Source organism: Hypanus sabinus, chromosome 4 (genome assembly GCF_030144855.1).
Source record: "Hypanus sabinus isolate sHypSab1 chromosome 4, sHypSab1.hap1, whole genome shotgun sequence".
NCBI classification, from domain to species: domain Eukaryota; kingdom Metazoa; phylum Chordata; class Chondrichthyes; order Myliobatiformes; family Dasyatidae; genus Hypanus; species Hypanus sabinus.
Window position 1 is genome coordinate 16,746,442 of NC_082709.1, and position 23,194 is coordinate 16,769,635.

At 37.0% G+C, this 23,194-nt stretch overlaps 1 protein-coding gene across 17 annotated transcripts in view; it reads left to right on the plus strand.

Annotated features, from left to right (window-relative positions):
• The window catches only part of baz2ba (bromodomain adjacent to zinc finger domain, 2Ba), a 250,780-nt gene that overhangs the window by 169,601 nt on the left and 57,985 nt on the right, over window positions 1–23,194 (plus strand). For 13 of the 17 annotated variants that reach the window (XR_009511572.1, XM_059966477.1, XM_059966482.1 and 10 more), the window contains 11 exons: window positions 310–375; window positions 766–810; window positions 1,047–1,073; window positions 3,082–3,147; window positions 5,439–5,579; window positions 9,419–9,673; window positions 11,307–11,521; window positions 11,609–11,683; window positions 12,028–12,268; window positions 13,209–13,271; window positions 16,858–17,002. Coding sequence is in view for 16 of the 17 variants with exons in the window: in XM_059966477.1 (XP_059822460.1) it covers window positions 310–375; window positions 766–810; window positions 1,047–1,073; window positions 3,082–3,147; window positions 5,439–5,579; window positions 9,419–9,673; window positions 11,307–11,521; window positions 11,609–11,683; window positions 12,028–12,268; window positions 13,209–13,271; window positions 16,858–17,002 (1,339 nt within the window). In the remaining variant the exon portion in view is untranslated. The remainder of the gene's footprint in view (window positions 1–309; window positions 376–765; window positions 811–1,046; window positions 1,074–3,081; window positions 3,148–5,438; window positions 5,580–9,418; window positions 9,674–11,306; window positions 11,522–11,608; window positions 11,684–12,027; window positions 12,269–13,208; window positions 13,272–16,857; window positions 17,003–23,194) is intronic. The other 4 variants (XM_059966485.1, XM_059966489.1, XM_059966486.1 and 1 more) reach the window with 3 other exon arrangements.

Consider the following 23,194-nt stretch of genomic DNA (forward strand, 5'->3'; position numbering starts at 1 on the left):
GCAAATATTTGGTCCTGATACAGAGAGTTCTTGAATAGCCCTTAAAAATATATTTTCTCTTCATTTCTCTCCAAATTATTTGTACTAATTAGTCTATTAACTCTTGTCTTTTGGATGTTTTACAGAAATTTTGCCTGACTTGTAAGCTGTTAGCAATATTTGTGGTCTTTGTATTCTAGTTGATGTTTTGTAGAAATTCTAGTTCATTGTATTTTGGTGTGTTTAGCATGTAACGTTTAAAAGTTTGAGATTGTTTCAAGTTCCAGTAGTGCTTTTTGCATGACCTCCAGACCTGTTTTGCATGCACAGGCTAAGAGGAAAAAGAAGGAAGAAGCAGCAAATGCAAAGTTATTGGAAGCCGAGAAACGGATGAAGGTTAGTTTAGAAGGATCTCTGGATCATTAAACTTTACTGAACAATTACGTAGGGAGATTTTGTAATTGTTTTAATAATGTATAGACAGGTGATAAACATTATATAGGACCCCGAGTAATATGTGGAGGAAATAATGCAGGGAGTGATACCATAGGACCATGTTCATAGTCATGTCATGAGATGGAAAGTTTTATGTGAAAGGTTTTGTTGATAATTTTTCTTTTCTACCCAGGTACTCCAAGCATCTCAAGTTACTTTTATCTGTAACTAATTTCAGAAAACTTTGGCATATTATTGAGTTGTAATCACCATTTTGTTTCCAATTTCAATGTTCGTTTCATCTGCACATTTGATATAATCAACCATTTGTATTTTCTGTTACTTTTGAAGGAAAAGGAATTGAGAAGGCAGCAAGCTGTCCTGCTTAAGCATCAGGTTGGTAAATGATATATACAGTATTCTAACAATATTTAGTGAATTTTGCTTTATTGACTTTTCTGTACCTTGGGGACAAATATTGAAGTAAACATATTTATTATTATGCGTAATTTTCCTCAATTTAAATTAGCTTGCTTTGGTATTGGGGAAAATAGTTTTTTTTTAATAATATGCACTGGTTTTAACAAATTGTGATTACTGTTTCATAATAATGTGCCAACTCTTTCTACCAGGAGTTGGAGAGGCATAGACTAGATATGGTATGGGTATGTTTTTTGTACATCTAACACCGCATCGTGATTTGGTTGTGATATGATTGTCATAGTAATGCATAAAGTGTAGCACTGGCTGCTGTCATATTACATACTTCTGCATGGCTTTTACAGCACAGTGCATTGCATACATCTGCTATAATTACAAAAGAAAAATTTCTTTTTGAATCAGCTAATGTAATTTACACTTTCATTGTCACCTTTAAACAGGAGACAACAAAAGGATAAATATACAAGTTCTGAAAGTAGTTACAGTTCTTCAGAAATGGTCACTGCCTATAAACATTCAATCTTTTTACCACAACTTATTCCCTTGTCCCACATTCTATTTATAATTAACGTCCCAGAACAATGCCATTCCAGCAAACCAAATTTGAGAAAATTTCTTCCAACTTAACCACAGTTTTTTGAGTCACCCGTATTTCAGTAAAGCAAGGAAGACAGATTATCAGCAGCAGATCTCCACATCTTGTTTTGAATATATTCCTATAAGTATACTATTTCCATTTATAATATCATGAGAGAGGAATTTCATGATAATGCATCAGTACACTTATTCCCAAAATACTTTCTTGGCTTCTACTATCTGACAAAGCTTTTGTATGAATGCCATATATTTCTGATTATTTCAAATTTAAGATAAATACAAATGAATAACCCCTTCATTCACGGATGTGAATTTAATTTTAGTTTTGTTGATCTCTGTTGGCATTTCACTTGGAGTATCTGAATCGCAGTTAGTGTTTAAGTGAAGAGTAAACAAGAGGGAGTAATTGGACCAGGATGAGTTAATTTATGTGTTTTATTTAGATATCTTCTCATGATACTATAGGAAAGCATTGTAACTGGGGAAGTAAGGTTGATTATAGTCCAGTAGATTAGGAGCAATTAAGGAGTTGGGAGATGAAAATTTGAAGCATAAGAGCATATATGGTAACTTCATAAAGCTAATACGTAGTCATAGAAAAGTACAGTACGGAAATAGGCACATCCAGTCATGCTGAACCATTTAAATTACCTCGTCCCGTCTACCTGCACCTGCACCATAGCACTCCCAGTACCTATCCAAACTTCTCTTGAACATTGAAATCAAAATTGCATCAATCACCTGTGCTGGCAGCTTGTACACACTCTCACTACCCTGAGTGAAGAAGATCCTCATATTCCCTTTAAACATTTGAAATTGACATATAACCTGTTATAATCATGGACGTGAAGGAATTCACAGATTGAGAAGGTTTGGGAGTAATAATGATAGCTGAAAGTAAATGTTTCCTAATGACCCATGCACATAGATCCAAGTAAGAAAAGATAAATATAACTTAGCTATACTGCCTCCTTATGCCATCCTCCTATACTCAAAGTTCTCTTATTCTAAATTTAGAATTTGTAATATTAGTCAATAGCATAATTTTGTTTGCTGGAAAATGAGCATGCCATATTAATGTAGCGAATTTTTCAACAATGAAGTTGATGTGGGATATCTTAATTTTTCTTCTCTAGTGGATGTTCTGAAAGACTGATTTCAATCTTAAATTGAAACTTAGATATGTAGGTAAATGCTATATTACAAAATTGGCTAATTACAACAAATAATTTATACTAATTGGCCTTTAGCGAAATGATTTTTGACTGAAGCAGATGTAAGGTAATTAGCCTGTTGAAGCCGACCATTGCGCTTTATCCCTGACAGCTATGGAGAAGCATCGCACTGATTTGCTCTGCTTTTCCAAGAACTATGTACATAACTTAAAGCATACGCTTTCGTTTTACACTGTCTTTACATCTGTTGCTTTTTCTGTTTTGCTTTTGATTGTCCATGTTATTTCCTAATCCTCAACTAAAATGTACACAAACTTGGCCATTGTCTGTTTTTATTTTAAACTGTTCACGGTTGTCTAACTTAATTCTAAAAATAGTAAAAATACATTTTAAAACTTTATATAATATTGATACTTAACTATTTAAACCTGAAATTTACCTTGTACACTGTTAGGAAAAGGAAAGGAGAAGGCAACATATGATGCTCATGAAGGCAATGGAAGCACGGAAAAAAGCTGAAGTAAGTAAAACAGTGAATAAAAATCTTACTACTTGAATTAACAAAAGCATGTGACTGTTTGAAGTGAATTTTCTCAGAATTCTCTGTAATACAGTTTATGTAACTTATAGTAATTTAAGATTCAAAGTGCACTTACTATCAAAGTGTGTATTCAGTGTACAACTCAGAAATTCGTCTTCCTCACAGACAGCCATGAAACAAGAGCAATGGAACCTGTTCAAAGAAGAAAAAAAACCATCAAGCCCCCTCTCACTCCCATGTGCAAAACAGATCATGCAAACAGCAGCAAAAAAAAGTGAAAACACAGAGCATAAATCACAAAATCAAAAGGCTTATTCAGTTCATCTCAGTGTTTGTTATCAAAATCGCCCAAACTAGTAACAAAAATGAGGAGCGAGCAGAAACACATCATATTTGAATTAGAGTCCACAATCCCCAAAGCATGTCAATTAAACCTTGCTCCTTCAGCAACAAGGGAGAGGGAGAGATCATTTATATGCAGGGATCTTTCCTCAGGAGCAGTCAGTGAGAGACAGTCACGTGCAGACACCTTCCTCCAGCAACTGCAAGCAAGAGACTATAGATGGCGCCAAACTTTTGCTTGCCCTCCACACCTGCTTTGATGATTTCCATCAACTTACCATATTTTCTTAGTTACATTAATGTAGAACATTGAGCCTTACTGGATCAAGCCCTTCAACCCATGAACGCTAATAGATTAGATTAATTTGTTATTGTCAAATCTACAAAGATACAGCAAAATGTCTTTTTTTTTCTGCGCTGGATGACAGCTTGTGACATAACTACATCAAGGTGGTAAAAAGAGTGCAGAATATGTTCTTGCAATTACAGCGAAAGTAGAGTACAGGTAGACAAAGGAGAGTGGTGCTGATACAAGCATATCTGTCTGTTCATGATCCATATTTATGTAATGCAGTGCTTATAAAAAGTATTCACTCCCCAAAAGTATTCACTTCATGTTATACCATTTTACAACATTGAGTCACAGTGATTTTAATTTGACTTTGACTTTTGTTGACTCCGATCAACAGAAAAAGACTCGTTCGTGTCAAAGTGAAAACTGGTCTCAACAATAATCTAAATGAATTACAAATATAAAAGACAAAGTAATTGATTGCATAAGTATTCACCCCTTCAAGTCATTATTTAGTAGATGCACCTTTAGTAGCAATTGCAGCCTTGAGTCTGTGTGGATAGATCTCTATCAGCATTGCAGATATGGACACTGCAATTTTTCCCCATTCTTCTATATAAAACAGGTTGAGTGAACTTGGGCTTCTTGGAGTGATGGAGGATGAGAGGTGACCTGATAGAGGTGTATAAGATGATGAGAGGCATTGATCATGTGGATAGTCAGAGGCTTTTTCCCAGTGTTGAAATGGCTAGCATGATAGAGCATAGTTTTCAGGTGCTTGGAAGCAGGTACAGAGGAGATGTCAGGGGTAAGTTTTTTACGCAGAGAGTGATGAGTGTATGGAATGGGCAGCCGGCGATGGTGGTGGAGGCAGATACAATAGGGTCTTCCTTTAAGAGACTCTTAGATAGGTACAGGGAGCTTAGAAAAATAGAGGGCTATGGGTAACCCTTGGTAATTTCTAAAGGAAGTACATATTCAATACAGCATTGTGAGCTGAAAGGCTTGTATTGTGCTGTAGGTTTTCTATGTTTCTAAAACTGCTCAAGCTCTGTTAGATTGCATGGGGATCGTGAGTGAACAGCTCTTCAAGTCCAGCCACAAACTTGGGTGAAAACTTGCGTAATCAATTACTTTATATTTTATATTTGTAAATAATTTACAACATTTTGTCAAGATCTTTTTAACTTCAACATGAAAGAGTCTTTTTTTGTTGATCAGTGTCAAAAAAGCCAAATTAAACCCACTATGATTCAGTGTTGTAAAACAATAAAACATGAAAACATCCAAAGGGATTGTGGGGGGGGGGGGTTACTTTTTAATAGGCTCCATATATTTAATTTAAATTGTTTACGTAAATTATAGTTTACTAAAATGAGACTTCTACAGAATATATAACTTCTATACTTTTCCTTGTAAGCTTACCTTGTTGCACATGTATCAACATTATCAGTGGCTTTTAACTTGCACTTGTAATTTCAATGCGGTGCAATTTTTTTGTGAACTGTGTGATCTGTTAATCAGTTCTTTTTGAAACCAGGATTATTCTTAAACTCTAATTTTTAATGAAGGATTATTGTATCTGAATGTTTCTATGATTTGATAAATAAAAGTTGCAATCTGTTAATATTCAAAGGAAAGGGAACGGCTAAAGCAAGAGAAAAAGGTTGAGAAACGTTTAAATAAAGAGCGAAAATTAGAACAGAAGAAATTGGAGCTGCAAATGGCAAAGGAGCTAAAGAAACCCAATGAAGATATGTGTTTGTCAGACCACAAGGTAAGTCTGTTGGAAGAATGAACAAATTTCTTCTGATTTCCACAAATGTTATTGTCCAGAATACAATCCTCTTCAATCGGGTCTCAAATATATGTATGTATGCAGTTTAAAGTAACAATATATTTTCAAATAAATTTGTAGTGTTTGTTCTTATCAGGTAATCATTGTGTAGAGTGTGTGTTCCCAGGCACAATTAATATTGAAGAAGACAATATGAATCAAAAAGTAGGTATTAAGAGATGCATTCTTGAAATTAAAAGATAAGATTATGGGCAGAGTTTCTAAATCTTGAAATCAATATAAATACAGTAGAAAACCATTAAATCACAACTGGAATACTAAAAATATGAAGGAACAAAAATGAACTTTGTGACTGAAAAGAAATTTCAAAGTACTGCTAAACATTGATGTTGCTGAAAATATCATAAAGGAAATGGTGGAAGAGTGACATTAGACAAATGATATGTAACTGATCAAACTATAATTCTTTTCTTGTCCAGTTGTGTGAGAATGGTTTTTGGAATTGGCTCCTGTGATAACATTATGCAAGTGTCAGATTATCTTTACCATTACAAAAAAAAATGAAGGAAATTTGGAGGAAGAGTAGTTTTACTAATGAAGGAGCAGACATTATCTTTAAGATTAGTTTAAACATAGATGAATAACTGTGAATCATTGTGAGTTAGTAGAGTTAAGATGAAAGAATTTAAAATAAAAGGTGATGTCCATTGATTTGACTGTCAAGGATGCTATATTTGAAGGTTGTAGGATGCGTGCATTTTCCTTGCTTTGTCAGGCTTGTGTAGCAGAAACATGTAGTGATCAATTGTTACACACCAAAAACATGACACTAGTATGTATTTGGGTATTTTTTAAGGGGAGATTGATAATAGCTGAAATGTTTTCTCTTTTTCAAAAGACCAAAATGATGAACCAAAGCACAAGCAAGACCAGTTAATATAATATTAGCTGGGCAAGTTAATGGGAGAAAAATCTGAAATGACAAAAATCAACTTTTTGGTGGGCACAGGTTAATTGAGAACAGTCAGCATGGGTTTGTTGAGAGATGGCCAGGTCTAGTTAATTTGAAATCTTTAAGTAACAGGGATGAACATACTTGAGTTTTAGCAATGTGTTGTTGGCCTGAATTCCAGTTCCTTGATCTATCTGCTATGTGGAAACTCATGAAATTCAAAGAAGAATTGGTTGGAAAAATTTGGTTCAGTAGGGGGAATAGGGTAAATGGTAACACTTGTTGAGAATGTTAGTGGAGGAGTGATTTTATTGGGATCTGCAGAGTTCAGTACTCTAGAAGGGACTTGTTGGCTTCAGGGAAATTATCAGCAGACAGGTTAAATGGGCATGAAAGTGGGAAATGGAAGTCAGCTTGGAGAAGTAAGGTAATGCACCTCAAGGCGATCAATGCAAGTATCAAAATCAGGTTTATTATCACTGGCATGAATGTTGTGAAATTTGTTTTGCAACAGTGTAGTACAATAGCTTAAAATAAGTTAATAGTTGAAAAATTGAATAATGAAGTAGTATTCATGAGTGAATGGACTTTTCAGAAATTTGATGGGGGAGGGGAAGAAATAGTTCCTAAATACTTCAGTCTTCAGTCTCCTGTACCACCTCCCCAATGGTTGTAATGAGAAGTGGCGATGCCCCAGGTGGTGAGAGTCCTTGGTGGTAGATGCTGCCACCTGGAGGCACTGCCTCTTGAAGATGTGTTTGATGGTGGGGACAATTATGTCCACATGGAAGAGAATCCACAATAACTGTAAGATGTGAAGAGGTGGATATAAATGAGGGGATGTTCGAGTGTTTGTCCACATTTGTGAAGATACCTAGCTGAACACAAAAAACAAGGTCAAGCTGCCTTATTGGATACATGGTGTACTTCTCAATGACTCTATGACTATTTTTATTGGCAGAACAAGGGAGTCATACTGACTGGTGTAAAACTAGTTCTTGATATTGCTTATTTATTGTTTTTGTATTTGCACAGTTTTTGTCTTTTACACACTGGTTCAATGGGTTTATTTTGGCCAGCTGTCAACTGATCAGAGTGACCTTTGGTTTGTGCAATGAATTTCTTTAGTTCTATGAGTAGAATAGCTTACAATTTGATGAGAGGTTGTCAATATGAAAAAATGCTGAGAGTTTGTCTGATCAGCCCAGAACTTTCAAATGAGAAGATTTATTTGTTAATTTCCTTAGGAGACCCTCTAAAAATGGTCATGATGATGGTGTTCAAATTTATCATAATTCTTTATTATTTTCATACTTAGCTTTTTGTACTTACAAGATGAAGATAAACAATATTTTGTTTTTGTTACGAACCCCGTAACTGTGTTACTTACCAGCAAAGATAGAGAGGTCCGTTGAAGTCTGATGATACTATTTTGAACAGTATTTATCAGCAATAATACACAAAAATAATGTCAATGCAAATATGCAGATAATATATGTCATCAATACTAAACCTAAAAGTGCGGGTATAATAATAATCAATAAAAAACCAGCTCTATCGTTGTCTAGGGGATAATGAATTGTCTGATGGAAATCTAAAGTTCGCTTTAGTTCACACAGGCTGCAGCCGTTTGTTCGTCACTGTGTTGTAATTGTTGGAGAGAGAAAGAGAAAAACTTGCCGACTTTCCTTGGTACAGTCTTGATCCGTATCCATCCTTTAGCTAGACCGTTCTGTGATGAGCCCGCCACCCAGGCAAGGGAGGACACATACGAGCTCCCACCGGCTTTCGCTATAAAACGCTATCACTGGATTTCTAGCGTTTCTCCTGGTGTGTCTGATGGGTGTTCCCCAGACCCGTCTTTTATCCTCATTCACAGGGTCTCAGATGTCAATCAGGTTGGGATGATGCAATCCCTCAACCAGACCACTCTGGTTGTCCCCTGAGGGGTTTCAGTGAATAGTACAGTACTCAATACACAATTCCTTCTCCAAGAGACAGTAGCAGTAGTCAGTGGTTACGTTCCGCTTATGTCAGGAGACATTCCAAACCTTGTGTATTCTGCATCTCTCTCTCTCTCATTATTGACATGATGTGTATCTCTCTCATTTCCTGGGTCTCGGACCCGAAATAATAGTGATCTTGCGATTCTCAAAAAGGAGGGGGCGACTTTGTACCCTTCGGCCCCTCAGAGTTGCTCCACATTCGTAACATTTTCAAACTTTCAATATTTGTGTATTGCCTCCAATTTTTTTGGGAGGGGTGTGATTTTTCAATGGGAAGTTCAAAGTAAATTTTATTATCGAATTACATATGTCACCATCTGTAACCCTGAGATTCATTTTCCTGTGGGCATGCTCAGGAAATCTATAGAATAGTAACTATAACAGGATCAATGAAAGATCAACCAGAGTACAGAATATAACAAACTGTGCAAATATAAATATAAGTAACTAGCAATAAATAACAAGAATATGAGATAAAGTGAAAGAGTCCTTAAAGTGAGATCATTGGCTGTAGGAACATCTCAGTGATGGGGCAAGTGGGTGTAGCTATCTCCGTTTTATTCAAGAGGCTGATGGTGGAAGGGTAATAACTGTTCTTGAACCTGGTGGTGTGAATCCTGAGGTTCTTTTGCCTTCTACCTAATGACAGCAGCAAGAAGAGAGCATGGCCTAGGTGGTGAGGTTCTCTGATGATGGTAAAGTTGAATATTGAACTTTTAGAAGTGGTCTTAGCAATTTGCTACAACTAATCAAATATTGCTTGGTAAATGCTAATTCTGATCTAATAAACAGTAAAATAAATATATGGTTAATTGTTCCTTGATTCTTTGAGCTCATAATTATTTGTTGTCTGATTTTAGCCTCTACCAGAGTTTCTCCCCATTCCTGGTCTTGTACTGCCTGGAGGTGCCTTTGCAGATTGCCTTATGGTAGTACAGTTCCTTCACAACTTTGGTAAGGTTCTTGGCTTTGATTTAAATATTGATGTCCCAACTTTGAATGTACTTCAAGAAGGACTGCTTAATATGGGTGAAAGCATGGGAGAAATCCAAGATTTGTTGGTGAGACTTTTAAGTGCTGCTATTCATGACCCAGGACTACCACCAGGACATAAGGTATGACCTGCATTTTGTTAATTTTCATTAATAACAATAAAAATTGTTCATGGAGCTAAGATAAATGCTTACTCTCCTTTCATTATTGATTCAGCTTGCATTTTACTCATTGAATTAGTTTGCATGCAAAAATCAATGCCATATATTTTTCAGAAGAAAGATTTGAAGAATTCAGCAGTTTTGAGTGCTTAAATTTGTGATCAACTGTCAGAACAGAAACAGTGTTTTTAAAAAGAAGCTGATCCTCTTAATACATTTTAACAATATGCCTATGCAGTTGAAAACTATAAAAAGAATATGCAGGATATCAGTTAGATTTAGTAACTCAGCAGTGGAGCTGATTCTTTCTGGGGACTGTAACCAAAAACAATGTAACTGTCATTTGAATTTACCTTCAGATAATTAGTAATTAATTTATCTTTAGAAAAATAGTATGGCATTTTAGCAAAAATAGCATGGCATTTTAGCAATGTGCATCCTTTATTAGGGAAGACAGTCGTCAGATAATTGTAATGAATTAGTCCAGTTTTTGTCATGGAGCCTCAGTCTGCACTGATGAGATGAAGTTTGGTTCTGTAGGAGCCCATTGACATGCTTTTGCAAGATTTACAAGTGTTCTTCGAGCTTGGGCATCTCAAGTGTATCATGTTTCTTGGCAAAATGGTTTGGCAGCCCTCATTTCTTTTAATCCCCTCACTTTAACCTCTCCCTTGGCCCTCAGTTTGTCATTCTCTCTCAATAAAGTATGTAACTGGGACAACTTAAAATTCTGACCTTTCACTTTTTTCACTTCAAGCATTAATTCACAGCTAATTGTTTGACAGCACTAACATTTAATTGTTTACTTGTATATTTAAATATCTGGGTGACCATATATTTTTGACTGATTGTTTGAATATTTTTTTGCTCTTGGGTGTTTCTGTAGGTCTTGGATGTTCAGAAGCATCTATAAATTGTTAGTTGGAGTGAAGCATGAAAACAATATAGTTGAAGCGCTTTTGCCATCTCCTAAATTTTTCTTTGGCAGTTTCATGGATGGGCCTTGTACTGGCAGACTAATGTGATAAGATTACGTAAAACCAAGTCATGACGCTTGGGAATTTTTTACAAAGGTGTTTTACTTTCCATGTGCTTCTTTAGTTTTGAGCATCATCGAAAATAGGCCCCTTACATACTTGTGCTGAGCATTTCCAGCATGTTTGTATTACTTGCGGATGCTTTGTTTTCTTGCACTTAGTCACAATTTTTAATTACATGCCTGCTTTAAATAAGCATTCATCTTTTTCTGTGCATCTATCCTGGTTACAAGGATGCTTAGATGTTGCAAGCAAGAAGTTCAGTAACATACAAAATATTCCAGAAGCAAGCGTATGCCTCCAAGTAGTTTTGTTTCTTTTCAACCATTGACTAGAAGGCATTCTAACTAGAACAAAACTGAACTTTAAGTAAGATTATTTTATTTAAGACTACTGAGTACAATGTCACACAGCTCAATTTATACTTCCTCATCTTCTTTGATGCATAAAATAATGGCTGCCCCTTTCTATTTCACCGTAGAATTTCAATTTGGGCTTTGTGTTCTACAATTAAACAGCGAAGGTGATTTACTTGTCTAAAAAAATTGTTTCCACAGGCAAGGACTTTTCTTGGAGATCATATCGCCAATGTCAGGATAAACAAGGACACTGTTTCAGAAATTTTGCAAATCTACATGGAGGCCCATAATGGAAAAACCGAGCTTACAGAAAGTTTGAACACAAAGCCTTTCCAGGCACATGCTCCAGTTCAAAAGGCTTCTGTACTTGCATTCTTAGTTAATGAACTTGCATGCAGCAAGGTTGTGGTCAAGTAAGTGTCTTAACTGGAACTTCCATGTAAGTCAAACCTCTTTAAAATGGGACTGTTGCTGATTTGCATTTTGTTATTTTTTTCTAGTGAAATTGATAAAAATATTGATCATATGTCCAATCTGAGAAGAGACAAATGGATTGTAGAAGGCAAACTTCGGAAGTAAGTTACATTCTTGAACTTGGTAGCTGAAGCTGTTTTAATGGCACATATTTTACTTTGCAATATTGATGTATCTTAAATTTGTCATCATTAAGTTATTTTGTCCCTTCTATTAGTGTGCAGTTTTTCAGCTGCATCTCTCTGTTGCAATAAATGGCAATGCTGAAAAAGAAAGTATACTTTGATAGGTTAGCATTTGTTAACTTACATTTAAGAAGCGGCATAACAATTCTATTGACTTCCTTCTCTCCCCTTAAATAATCCTTTTTAATATATTTCTGAACTGTCACAAATACCACATTCTAGTTTTTAAAAAATGCTGATTACAGTTTAATTTTTCTTAGGCTTAAAATTATTCATGCTAAGCGAACTGGTAAGAAAGAGTCAATTGGTGGTATCGACAGTAATGGAGAGCAGCGGTTATTGGGCACTCCCACTCCTGGCCGAAAGAGAAAGCGAAAATGTGACAGTGATGATGATGATGACGATGATGATGACAGTGATGATCAGGGCGAAGATGAGGAGGAGGAGGAGGATAAAGATGAAGAAAAGAAGGCAAAGAAGATAGAAATTGCTGAAGATGAGGTAAGTTGATCAGTGTTATTTGTGTTGTGGTCAGGACCGTGGATAAAGTCTCCATACCACAGACGTACTGGAGTGGCAGCCTTGTGAGAACTTATTCAGACTGATAGGGAATAAAATTTATGCACATTTTGCTTCTGGCTTAAGACAAAGATAAATAAACTTCATAAATACATGCAAAAATGTTTGCCATTACTGAATGTACAGTAGTAATCTTCAATTTGATTTGGTATAATTCTGTTTGTCCATCCAAAATTATAAACGTTATATCCCAGTTTAGACATCGAGACACAGTCATTTCATGCACTAATAGGTTGTTAGTAGTGTTTTATCTCTACTTCTGCAATTGAATGTTATATTTTCTTAATTTTCTTTCTAAAATGTCCTTGAAGTTTTTGTGGAAATTGTATACAATTTTCCATTAATGGTTTCTTAAAATTCTTTGTATATTTAAAAAAATTGTGCTACTTACAGTGTAGGATGCTTTGAAAAGTTTTTCTTGGCTCTCAAATTGTTAGGTTTGTTCCTTTTTAATTTGCAACTGAAGCATGTGATCTCAACACTCCATAATTCCATTGCATCACAAATTAATGACAGGAGAATTGGAAAAGCGTGCAGTACCGTGCAAAGGTCTTCAGCACCCGTTTGTCAGCATGGTATAAAGCCTTTTCTCTAAAGAAAAAACATCCTTTTTGTGTTAATTTATAATTTTATTTTTCATATTTTGAAAGCCATGTTTACTGAGATTTTGTATCAATAATTGAGGTATAATAATGGTGCTTGAACCTCTTTGTCCAATTTTCATTGTGGAAAATAGAGATTTTGTTGCCCCCTTCAGAATTATCAGAGCCTATCTTGTGTTAGCTTTACTAGATCTGAATTTGAAAATTTTTATATGACATTTAATAATTGTTCATAATTACAGTTATTTGGTTTCTTTAAGGATGATGGGGAACAGTTGACTAGTGTGGAGGAACTGGAGAAGCAAATTGAAAAACTGAGCAAGGTAGAAGTCTTTTTGCATTAATATTATAGTTTAGTTACACTAGTAAATATTTTTACATGATGTTTTTTTTCCTTTGTATTAATAAATGGGGAATAACTTGGTCAGTTGTTAGTTCTGTATCAAAGCATTTTGATAAAAGAAATAGAATAAAATCTGGTCTATTGATCTACTTGTTATAGGATAAGTGCCTGTCATCAATTCATTCTGAATTAATTTCTGCATGTTGCAAATGTAGACAAAAAACAGCTCCATGTATTTTCATTTTCTCTTTCTAATAATGCACTTTGCATGAGAAAATTATTTCATTTGTATCTATGTATGTTAAAAAATCAGATATTAAACATTGATTTTTATAATGAAATCAATGTTTATTATATGAAAATGTTGAACATATGTAAATTTGCATATGAAATAGATGTGTGATATTCAAAAGTGTAGTCTATTTACCTTACAAAATTCTTTGTGTCTGTGAACATACATTTAACTATGTGCTCTAAGAAAACATCCTATGTCTAAGTTTAGGGATAATGTTTCCTAATACACAATACCCTTTTTTAAAAATTCTTTTAACTGTATGTGGGCAGTCATTGTGGTGAAAATTTTTCCCACAGTGGTGTAATATGGAAATTCCAGGGTTTCTGGTCAATGGTGGTGCTGCCCTCCACTGCCTGCAGGATGTTGTTGCTGGGGAATTTGGCACTGACACCTTTGAAATTCAAGGGGAACTGTGTGATCTCAGTTCTGTTAGATGTTTTCATTCTCTCTCTTTTGGGAAATCTATCTCTTGTAGCTTATCAACTTTTATCAGATTTTTTGGGACACTTCCGGCAATTCCACAATTGTGCAAAGCCTTCTTGCATTAAATTCTAAAGGACTGACTACGTCACGAGGAGAGGCTGTTTGAATCTTCCTTCAACCTAAATTGAGTCCCAAGTAACTTGAAATCACATTTGGGGAAAGAAAATGGATGTTTCTTTTATTATTCAATATAAAAGGGCATCAGGCATTAAGCAAAAAACTGGTGTGGATTAGAAACTAATAGTAACATAAGCATGCATTCTTAATCCAAATGAGTATTTTGAGATTCTGCGTGGACTGGTGTTGATGCGCACTTACTTAATTAACCACGGTTGAATGGAAAATGCCAGGTTGGGCCAGGGGGTGGGGTGTGGGGTTGGCTGTTGAGGAATGTACTTGCCTGGAGAAAAGCTCAAATGTTGTGAAATGTGGGAAGGAGTAGGAATTTAGTGAATTATCAAGAGGAAATAATACTGGAAAGAGAAAAGTAAAATATACTAATTGTTAAGGTGATGTAATAGAAAATTGTCAAGATACGTAATGCAGGCCAATCCCAGATTAAGAATGCTAAATCTTTGAACCCCCCCCCCCCCACCCCACATAATGAGCTTCAATTATAATAAATTCAGACTAGGATATTAAATACACAGTCGAACATACTGTAATGAGTGAATAGCAAAGTCATAAGTGTAAGTAGGAGAAGGACTGGACAAAGTGCCAAGATTTGATGTTAGCATTGCTAACTAATCCAGCAGTTATGGTTTATTCCTAGTTGCCCTTGACTTGTAGTGACCAACCTTCATAAACTAGCGAAGTTCCACCTTATGTTTTTCGGTACAAGACGTTGTACAATTAGACCCAGTGATATAATGAAGGTATGATGATGTGGTGTATAATTCCGATGAAACTTACAGATGTTGGAGCATCCTTTTGCATACTGACCTTGTTCTATTTGGTCGTATTGGCTACAGACAGGGAAGATGTTGTTGAGCAACACACACAGAATACTGGAAGAATTCAATAGCCCAGGCAGCTTCTATGGGAAAAAAAAGTACAGTCGACGTTTCGGGTCGAAACCCTTTGGCAGGACTTTTTTCCATTGATGCTTCCTGGCTTGCTGAGTTTTTCTAGAGTTTTGTGTGTGTTGCTCAGATTTCCAGCATCTGCAGATTTTCTCTTGTGAAAATATTGTTGAAGTAGTTTTGGCATGTTGCTACATTGCAATACATTTTCATTTGGTGTATATTGCAGCTACTTTGTTTTCATGGGTGGGAGAAAGCAGAAGTTTAAAGTGATGGCTGGAGTACTAATTAAGCATTTTGTGATGTCCTAGGTCATATGTGATTATTTTTAAGCTGTATCTATCCATACAAGTGTGGAGAATCGCATTATATTCTGAGCTTCAGCCTTTTTGATGCTGAGAAAGAAGTTAGAAGTTGAGTTGGTTGTTGTGGACCTGCTCAGTCAACATGGTTATGTGGCTGGGTGACTTAAACTTCTGGCCAAAAATAATCCTAAAGTATGGATGATTGGATGGTGCTTGTTAATGGCTGTGTCAGGAAAAGATGGTTAGAGTCTTTGAGGATATAGTTATTCCTAAGCATCAGTATGGTGTGATTGCTACTTGCCGTGATATTCAGGTCCTGCTGCGTGCAGGCATGGGCTACTTTATTTTCTGAAACAAATATCACTGTGATGATTGTATGCTCTAGTATCAATTGTTTGGTGACAATAAAGTACTTGTAGAACAGTGAAAGAACAAACATTTTTTTACTGATTTTATGAGGGAAGGAAACATATTGTTGAAAGAGCTGGAGATGATTGAGCCCAGGACAATGTTCCGGTGAGCTCCATGTTCAGCAGTGGAATTAATTCTCCTTTAAATTGAGTTCCCAACCTGGAGTCTGCAGACTCCATGGTTAATAGTAAGGGTCCATAGCATAAAAAAGGTTGGGAACCCCTGCTCCAAAAGAATAATCACAAACATCTTCCTTTATACAAGGTATGACTTCAGCCAAGAGATTTTTTTCTTGCTTCCTGTGAGCCTTATGCCTCTCTCAGGTTAGCTGCTGCCTTAATATCAGGGGTAGTCACCTCACTACATACAATATTGGAAGTCAACTCTGAATCTGTGTCTAGGAAACGCAAGATGAGTATTATTGAGCTTAGTGACATAAACCACCAGGGTAGTGGTTGTACCTTTACTCTCAACGTGTACCCATGACTGGACTCTTCTTAAAAGTGCAGTCTCTCCTGCTGTCCCTTCTACAAGCTCTGTTATTTAAACTCTATGCATCTTCTTTCCCCCTTTGTGTCACTAGTAATAACTAATTTACCTTTTGCCTTTATCCTGCCACATGTGCTCACTTTCTTACATACCTCTGCATTTAAATCTTTCTCGTGTGTGATGATCCCTGCAACCCAAACCTTCGGTCAGTATTTTGGTCACCATTTCCATGACCATCAACTATGATAAATTTTTGTTTTTTTTCCACTCTTGTTTTTTTTTGATAATTTTTGTGGTGATATTTCTATTGAATATCAAATCATGTTGGAGCCTAAACATTCTGATCCCAAGTTGATCTGGAAAATTGAATTTGTATTTAAATTCATGCAGTTTGTGATATATTTCTGTACTAATCAGAATTCTGAAAATACTCTGTTTTATGTGAAATATGCCTGTAATTGAATGTAGCAGTGATTGCATTATTTCTAAGTCATGTCTGTTATTTTAGAACTGTATTTCTAAAAGTTCATATCATTGATGGTAGATGTCTTATTTGCACAGCAACAAAGCCAATACCGTAAGAAGCTGTTCGAGGCCTCTCATTCATTGCGTGCCATGACATTTGGACAGGATCGCTACAAGCGACGCTACTGGGTACTTCCTCAGTGTGGTGGTGTGTATGTTGAAGGCATGGAAAGCGCAGAAGGTAACCTTATGAAAAGTTTCTTTCTTCACTGAATGGCCTAGAGATCTTAAAAGTAATTTATCTACAATCTTTGTAAATTGACTTGTTATAATTAAGCTAGGCTGATTAATGGGCCCCCTATTATTATTATTATTATTATTATTATTTATTACTACATTAAGACTATTATTCGTTAATGTTCTTACTGAGGTGACTTTAATCTCAATCTGCATGCAAAATGACCAAAAAGAATCCACATTGCACTACTGAAAGTCATATGAGAATGCACTATTTAACAATTTGGGGCAAATCTTTATCATTTGTTAATATTAACATGCTTCTTTCATCTGAGCATGCTGTAGTGTTTCTTTTTCTCTTAATGGTTAAATAACTGTGGTGCAGAGCCCAAGATTTAGTTTCTATCAAGTTGTTCAATCCTGTTCTGAATGAATCACAGTTTATGCTGTTCACTCAGACGAACCAGCTCTGCAGATTCTTCTGCCTCCAACTGTTCCACCCTTCCCATTATTGTGGCATGCAGTCACCACGTGGCAGCATTCATCTGTCTCCAAAAGAGTACTGTTTGTACAGTGATGTCACATTTTAAGTGCTATGTTTTAGGACTGGTGATGTGGAGAAAGGGAAGGAAACTTCACTTAATGTGATAACTTTAATCCCCAACACCAAATGTTCCTGAAACAGAAGTTATGCAAAGGAGAATGGGCTAGATTCTAGCTGCTAGAGTGTTTTTGAACTTCTCCAACAAATTTATTACATTTTTTTTAAAAAGCTTATCAAAACTGTTATACGGGAACTTTATCATGAGGAAATTAGCACTGTTAAATTTCTAGGCTTTGACTTTTGTGCTGGACCTAAGCTGACCTGACTTGAGTTGTTGTGGTTCAGGAGAAATGTTGAGAGACCAGAAAACATTGTGTTCTTTTTAAAGTTATCTGGTTCATTGAGACCATAAAACATAGGAGCAGAATTTGGCCATTCAGCCCATCAAGTCTTCTTTGCCATTTCATCATGGCTGATCCATTTCACTCTCAGCCCCAATCTCCTGTCTTCCCTCTGTATCCCTTAATCTTAGTAATCAAAGGTTCGAAGGTCAAATTTATTGTTAGAGAAATGCGTACACTATACATTCTGAAATGCTTTTTCTTTGCAAACATCCACGAAAACAGAGAAGTGCCCCAAAGAATGAAAGACAGATGAACATAACCCCAAAGCCCCTCCCCCCCAGCTCTTGCACGTAAGCGGCAGTGCACAACAATCCCACTGGCACAAAAATTCAGCTTCAGCACCATCACCAAACACTCAGTGTGAGCAAAGCAAAAGCAAAGACACAGACTTGCAGTTACCTAAAGGCTTTGTGTTACACCCAGCATTTGACATACTGCAGATTTTCTCTCTCCCTAATAAGGGGAGAAAAAGGTGTCTCCATTTTCCCAGCGAGTGGGGAGACAACTCGCTGGTTTACGATGCTAAAATTTTTTAAGCTCTGTGCCTGAAGATTGCAAAGATATTGGATCTTCAGGCCCAAAAGAGATATCCAGACTGCACCCCCCCCCCCCCCTGGATGACACATGGGTCTCCTACCGTGACACCGACCCTCGATCTGCCCGTCTCCAGAACCCTGAGATCTTAGGCTTCTGAATTCGAGCCGGGCTCTCAGACCAAGCCCTTGGCATGCCGAGCAATGGCCAGCCCTGAAACCCCGAGAACGGATCCCATTCCCGCAAAGGACCGAAGTCAGCATGTAACTCCAGGTCAGGATCTTCAAAAGAACCCTAAAAAGGAAAAATAAAGATATTAAAGATGAAAATAGAGCTTGTTTCTGAAGATGCAAGCAAAGGAGTCGCTGTTTAGCGCCATCTTAACTTTGGAATTTTGTTTTTGGAATCTAGAACCTATCAGCCTCCACCTTGAATACACCCAATGAACTGACCTCCACAGCCACCTGTGGCAACAAATTCCATTGATTCACCACCCTCTGGCTAAAGAAATTCTTCCCCATCGCTATTCTAAATGAGCGTCCCTGTATTCTGAGATTTTGCCCTCTGGTCTGAGACTCCCCCGCTATGGACATCCTCTCCACATTCACTCAAACTAGGCTTTTCAACATTTGATAGGTTTCAATGGGATCCCTCATTCTTCTGGGACCTCTACTTCTCATGATTTTTATTAACGACCTGAATGTGGGGGTAGAAGGGTGGGTTGGCAAGTTTGCAAACGACACAAAGGTTGGTGGTGTTGTAGATAGAGTAGAGGATTGTCAAAGATTGCAGAGGGACATTGATAGGATGCAGAAGTGGGCTGAGAAGTGGCAGATGGAGTTCAACCCAGAGAAGTGAAAGGTGGTACACTTTGGAAAGACAAACTCCAAGGCAGAGTATAAAGTAAATGGCAGGATACTTGGTAGTGTGGAGGAGCAGAGGAATCTGGGGGTACATGTCCACAGATCCCTGAAAGTTGCCTCACAGATAGATAGGGTAGTTAAGAAAGCTTATGGGGTGTTAGCTTTCATAAGTCAAGGGATAGAGTTTAAGAGTCACGATGTAATGATGCAGCTCCATAAAACTCTAGTTAGGCCACACTTGGAGTACTGTGTCCAGTTCTGGTTGCCTCACTATAGGAAGGATGTGGAAGCATTGGAAAGGGTATAGAGGAGATTTACCAGGATGCTGCCTGGTTTAGAGAGTATGGATTATGATCAGAGATTAAGGGAGCTAGGGCTTTACTCTTTGGAGAGAAGGAGGATGAGAGGAGACCTGATAGAGTTGTACAAGATATTAAGAGGAATAGATAGAGTGGATAAGGGGTGGGAAGTTCAAAGGTAATAATAGAGGAAGGTTTTTAACTCAGAGAGTGGTTGGTGCGTGGAATGCACTGCCTGAGTCAATGGTGGAGGCAGATACACTAGTGAAGTTTAAGAGGCTACTAGACAGGTATATGGAGGAATTTAAGGTGGGGGGTTATATAGGAGGCAGGGTTTGAGGATTGGCACAACATTGTGGGCCGAAGAGCCTGTAATGCGCTGTACTATTCTATGTTCTAAATTTCAGCGAGTAAGGGCCCAGACCCATCAAACACTCCTCGTATGATAACCTTTTCATTCTCAGAATCATTCTCATGAACCTCCTCTGAACCCTCTTCAGTATCAGCACATCCTTTCTTTGATAAGGGTTCAAAACTGCTCAGAGTACGCCAAGTGAGACCTCACCAGTGCCTTATAAAGCTTCAGTTTTTCAACATTGCTTTTATATTCTAGTCCTCTTGAAATGAATGCTAACATTGCATTTGCCTTCCTCGCCACTGACTCAATTTGCAAGTTAACCTTTAGGGAATTCTGCACAAGGGCTCCCAAGTCCCTTTTGCACCTTGGGTTTTTGAATTTTCTCTGAGACAGGCTATAGTACCTTGGTTAAGAATCTTGTGGAAGAATTGGACTGGTAGCTTTTCACAATCTATCTTGAAGTGCAGGTTAAAGAAAGACTATATTATTAGTTGCATTACATTTCCAAAAAGCTTTATCTAAATGATAACTGCCTTGCATTCAGTTCTGAAGGCAGATGTCATTTTTTCCTGTTTTATACTGCGCGTTGAGGGATTGATGAAAAATGAAAAGCTGTTTGTTTTTTTTTAATTAAGGTGATGTGTGTTTGCTCTTGCATAATCTTCCTTGTATTGTAGATTGGAGTTTAAACTTAATTACACGACCTTTGCCAAGTTGTTAGAAATAACTTCATTCTCATAAAACATTGATTCATGGTTTGGTGTCAGTGTGCTTTAAAAATAGCCTCTGATAAAACATGCTCTTTGTAAAAGTACTGGCTGTAAGATTTACATGCATAATAACCAGATTTCAAATGTGCACCACCTGTTTTTGGAATTCAGTGCATTAAGTGCCTTTTATTAACGACACAGTTGAATAATATACCAACAACAGGAAAAACTTGTACAATAGTACTATTTAAAGGTATCCTTAGTGACTTTGGGGTTAGTTGTTGGAACTGGGATAGTATAATGTTTGATGTTTTTGAGAGTTATCTCAATGAAAGATTTACAAAATCTTCCAGGTTCACTGGAAAGTAAGGTAAACCAACATTTAGTGCTCTCTTCTAGGTCAACATTCCAGGCATTCCTAGTTATTCTTAACTCAGCTGCGCAGATCACTTTATTAGTACGTCTTACAGTCGTCCCCTGAAACAGATGGGCTCTTCTGAGCTCTGTCATGAAGAGCTTACCAGACATTTAGGGGAAAAAATTCCCTTCTTGGAAAAATGCAAAATCCCTATGAACTCCTAGATTTGTTTTGGCCCTTGACCACCCAGAATAGACGGGGAGCATTTGAAATGGTATGGAGAACCTTGATCCGTAAGTCAGAAACAGGTTTCATATCACTGGCTTATGTTTTGAAATATGTTGTCTTTACAGCAGCAATACAATGCAATAATGCATAATAGTAGAAAAATGTGAAATTCAATATATATAATAGTTAAATTAAGTAACCTGCAAAATTGGAAATAAAAAAAAAGTGGTGAGGTAGTGTTCATTGGTTCAATGTCCATTCAGAAACCAAATGGCAGAAGGGAAGAAGCTGTTCCTGAATCATTGAGTGTGTGCCTTCAGGCTTTTGTACCTCCTTCCTGATGGTAGCAATGGACTCAGAAGCCAGTGGAAATAGGGAGTGCTCCATCTCAGCAACCATCAGTTTGCCCGTCTCAGTGCGTACTTCTTGCTCCATCTGCATCTGGATTCCACACTGGTCTTTTAGCTACCTCAGGATCCACAACACTGGCGTGGAAGCAAGCCGTCCTTGATTCATCCCTGTAAAAATGAATGTGATGACCAAAATGTAATTCTTTAGATCTCAGTGATGCTGGGAGTTGCAGCAAAGCAACTGTGACCACCCGCTAATTAACATGAAGCAGCATTATAGCAGAGAGGGTCAATATCATGAGTGACTGCCAATGCTCAAGGCTAATTTACACCACTCATGGTATTGACCCTCTTCTGCTATAATGCTGCTTCATATTTCGGGGCTTCAAATACAGACCCATTCCAAGAACCATTGTGAGTACTGTCAATTTGGTTAAATGAATTCTTTCTATATTTTGTATGAACCAACTGAAATTTAATTTGTGTAGGGCAAATCTGATTGATTCATTTTTAGCCTTTAATTATTAGAAGGTTTGCATTTTATTATTTGTGTTATCATGGATCACTTCAATTGAAGTGAGGTAGGCGGAATGAATGACGATAGTATATCAGATTTGTGTTTTATGCTTGCACTAACTCAGTGCAGAGGATTGTGTGAGGGAGATATTTTAGGAAGGAAAATGCTTTTAATATTCATTTGCAGGACGAAGAGTGGGTTTTAAGGATTCATTTTGTTCTGGCCACTGCCTTTTCTAGCAATAGACTGCAAGATTGCTGCACACTGCCACCTTCACAGGGGCACTTAAGGACACACAGTAAATGCTGGTCTTGACAGCAGTGCTCAAATCACAAAAAAAAAGAATAAATCAAATAAAATGTCGTTCTGGATTGAGTATAACTTGCTTTTTCACCAGATCTGTGTGTTTTGAGATGGCTCATGATGTCTATGTGAAGTCTTCAGGCTGTCATCATAGGTAGGCAGGCAGGGTGTTGGCTTTAAGGGTCGTGAACTTCATACACTTCATACATAGGGTCTTCATACTGGGTGGCAGTATATTCCCAAAAGGTGAATTCATAGCTTCCAATGGCATCATTAAAAGTCTATTTTAAGCAACCAGGGATAAGAAGGCCAACACAGATAAACAAAATAACTGTAGGTTGGTGAGCCTTGCATCAGTGCTGAACAAATTTGTGGAGAGAATTCTAAGGGATAGGATTTATGTACTTTTAGAAAAACAGAGATTGATAAGGGATAGCTTGGCTTTGTGCATAGAAAATGCGATTTCATTAATTTGAGTTTTTGGAGTCAGTAATCAAGGAGATTAATGAAGGCAGAGTGGTAGCTGTTGTTATCATAGACCTTAGTAAGGCATTTGAAAAAGTCCAACATGGTAAGCTGGTCTAAAAAATCAAACCCCATGGGATCCATGGTGATCATTTTGCCGAGGATCATGCTCTGCAACAGCTGTCTTGAGCTTCCTATTACATTTCATATTAACGCGGACTTTATATCCTCATCCTTTGCCATTGTAGCAGAGAGGCCAAATG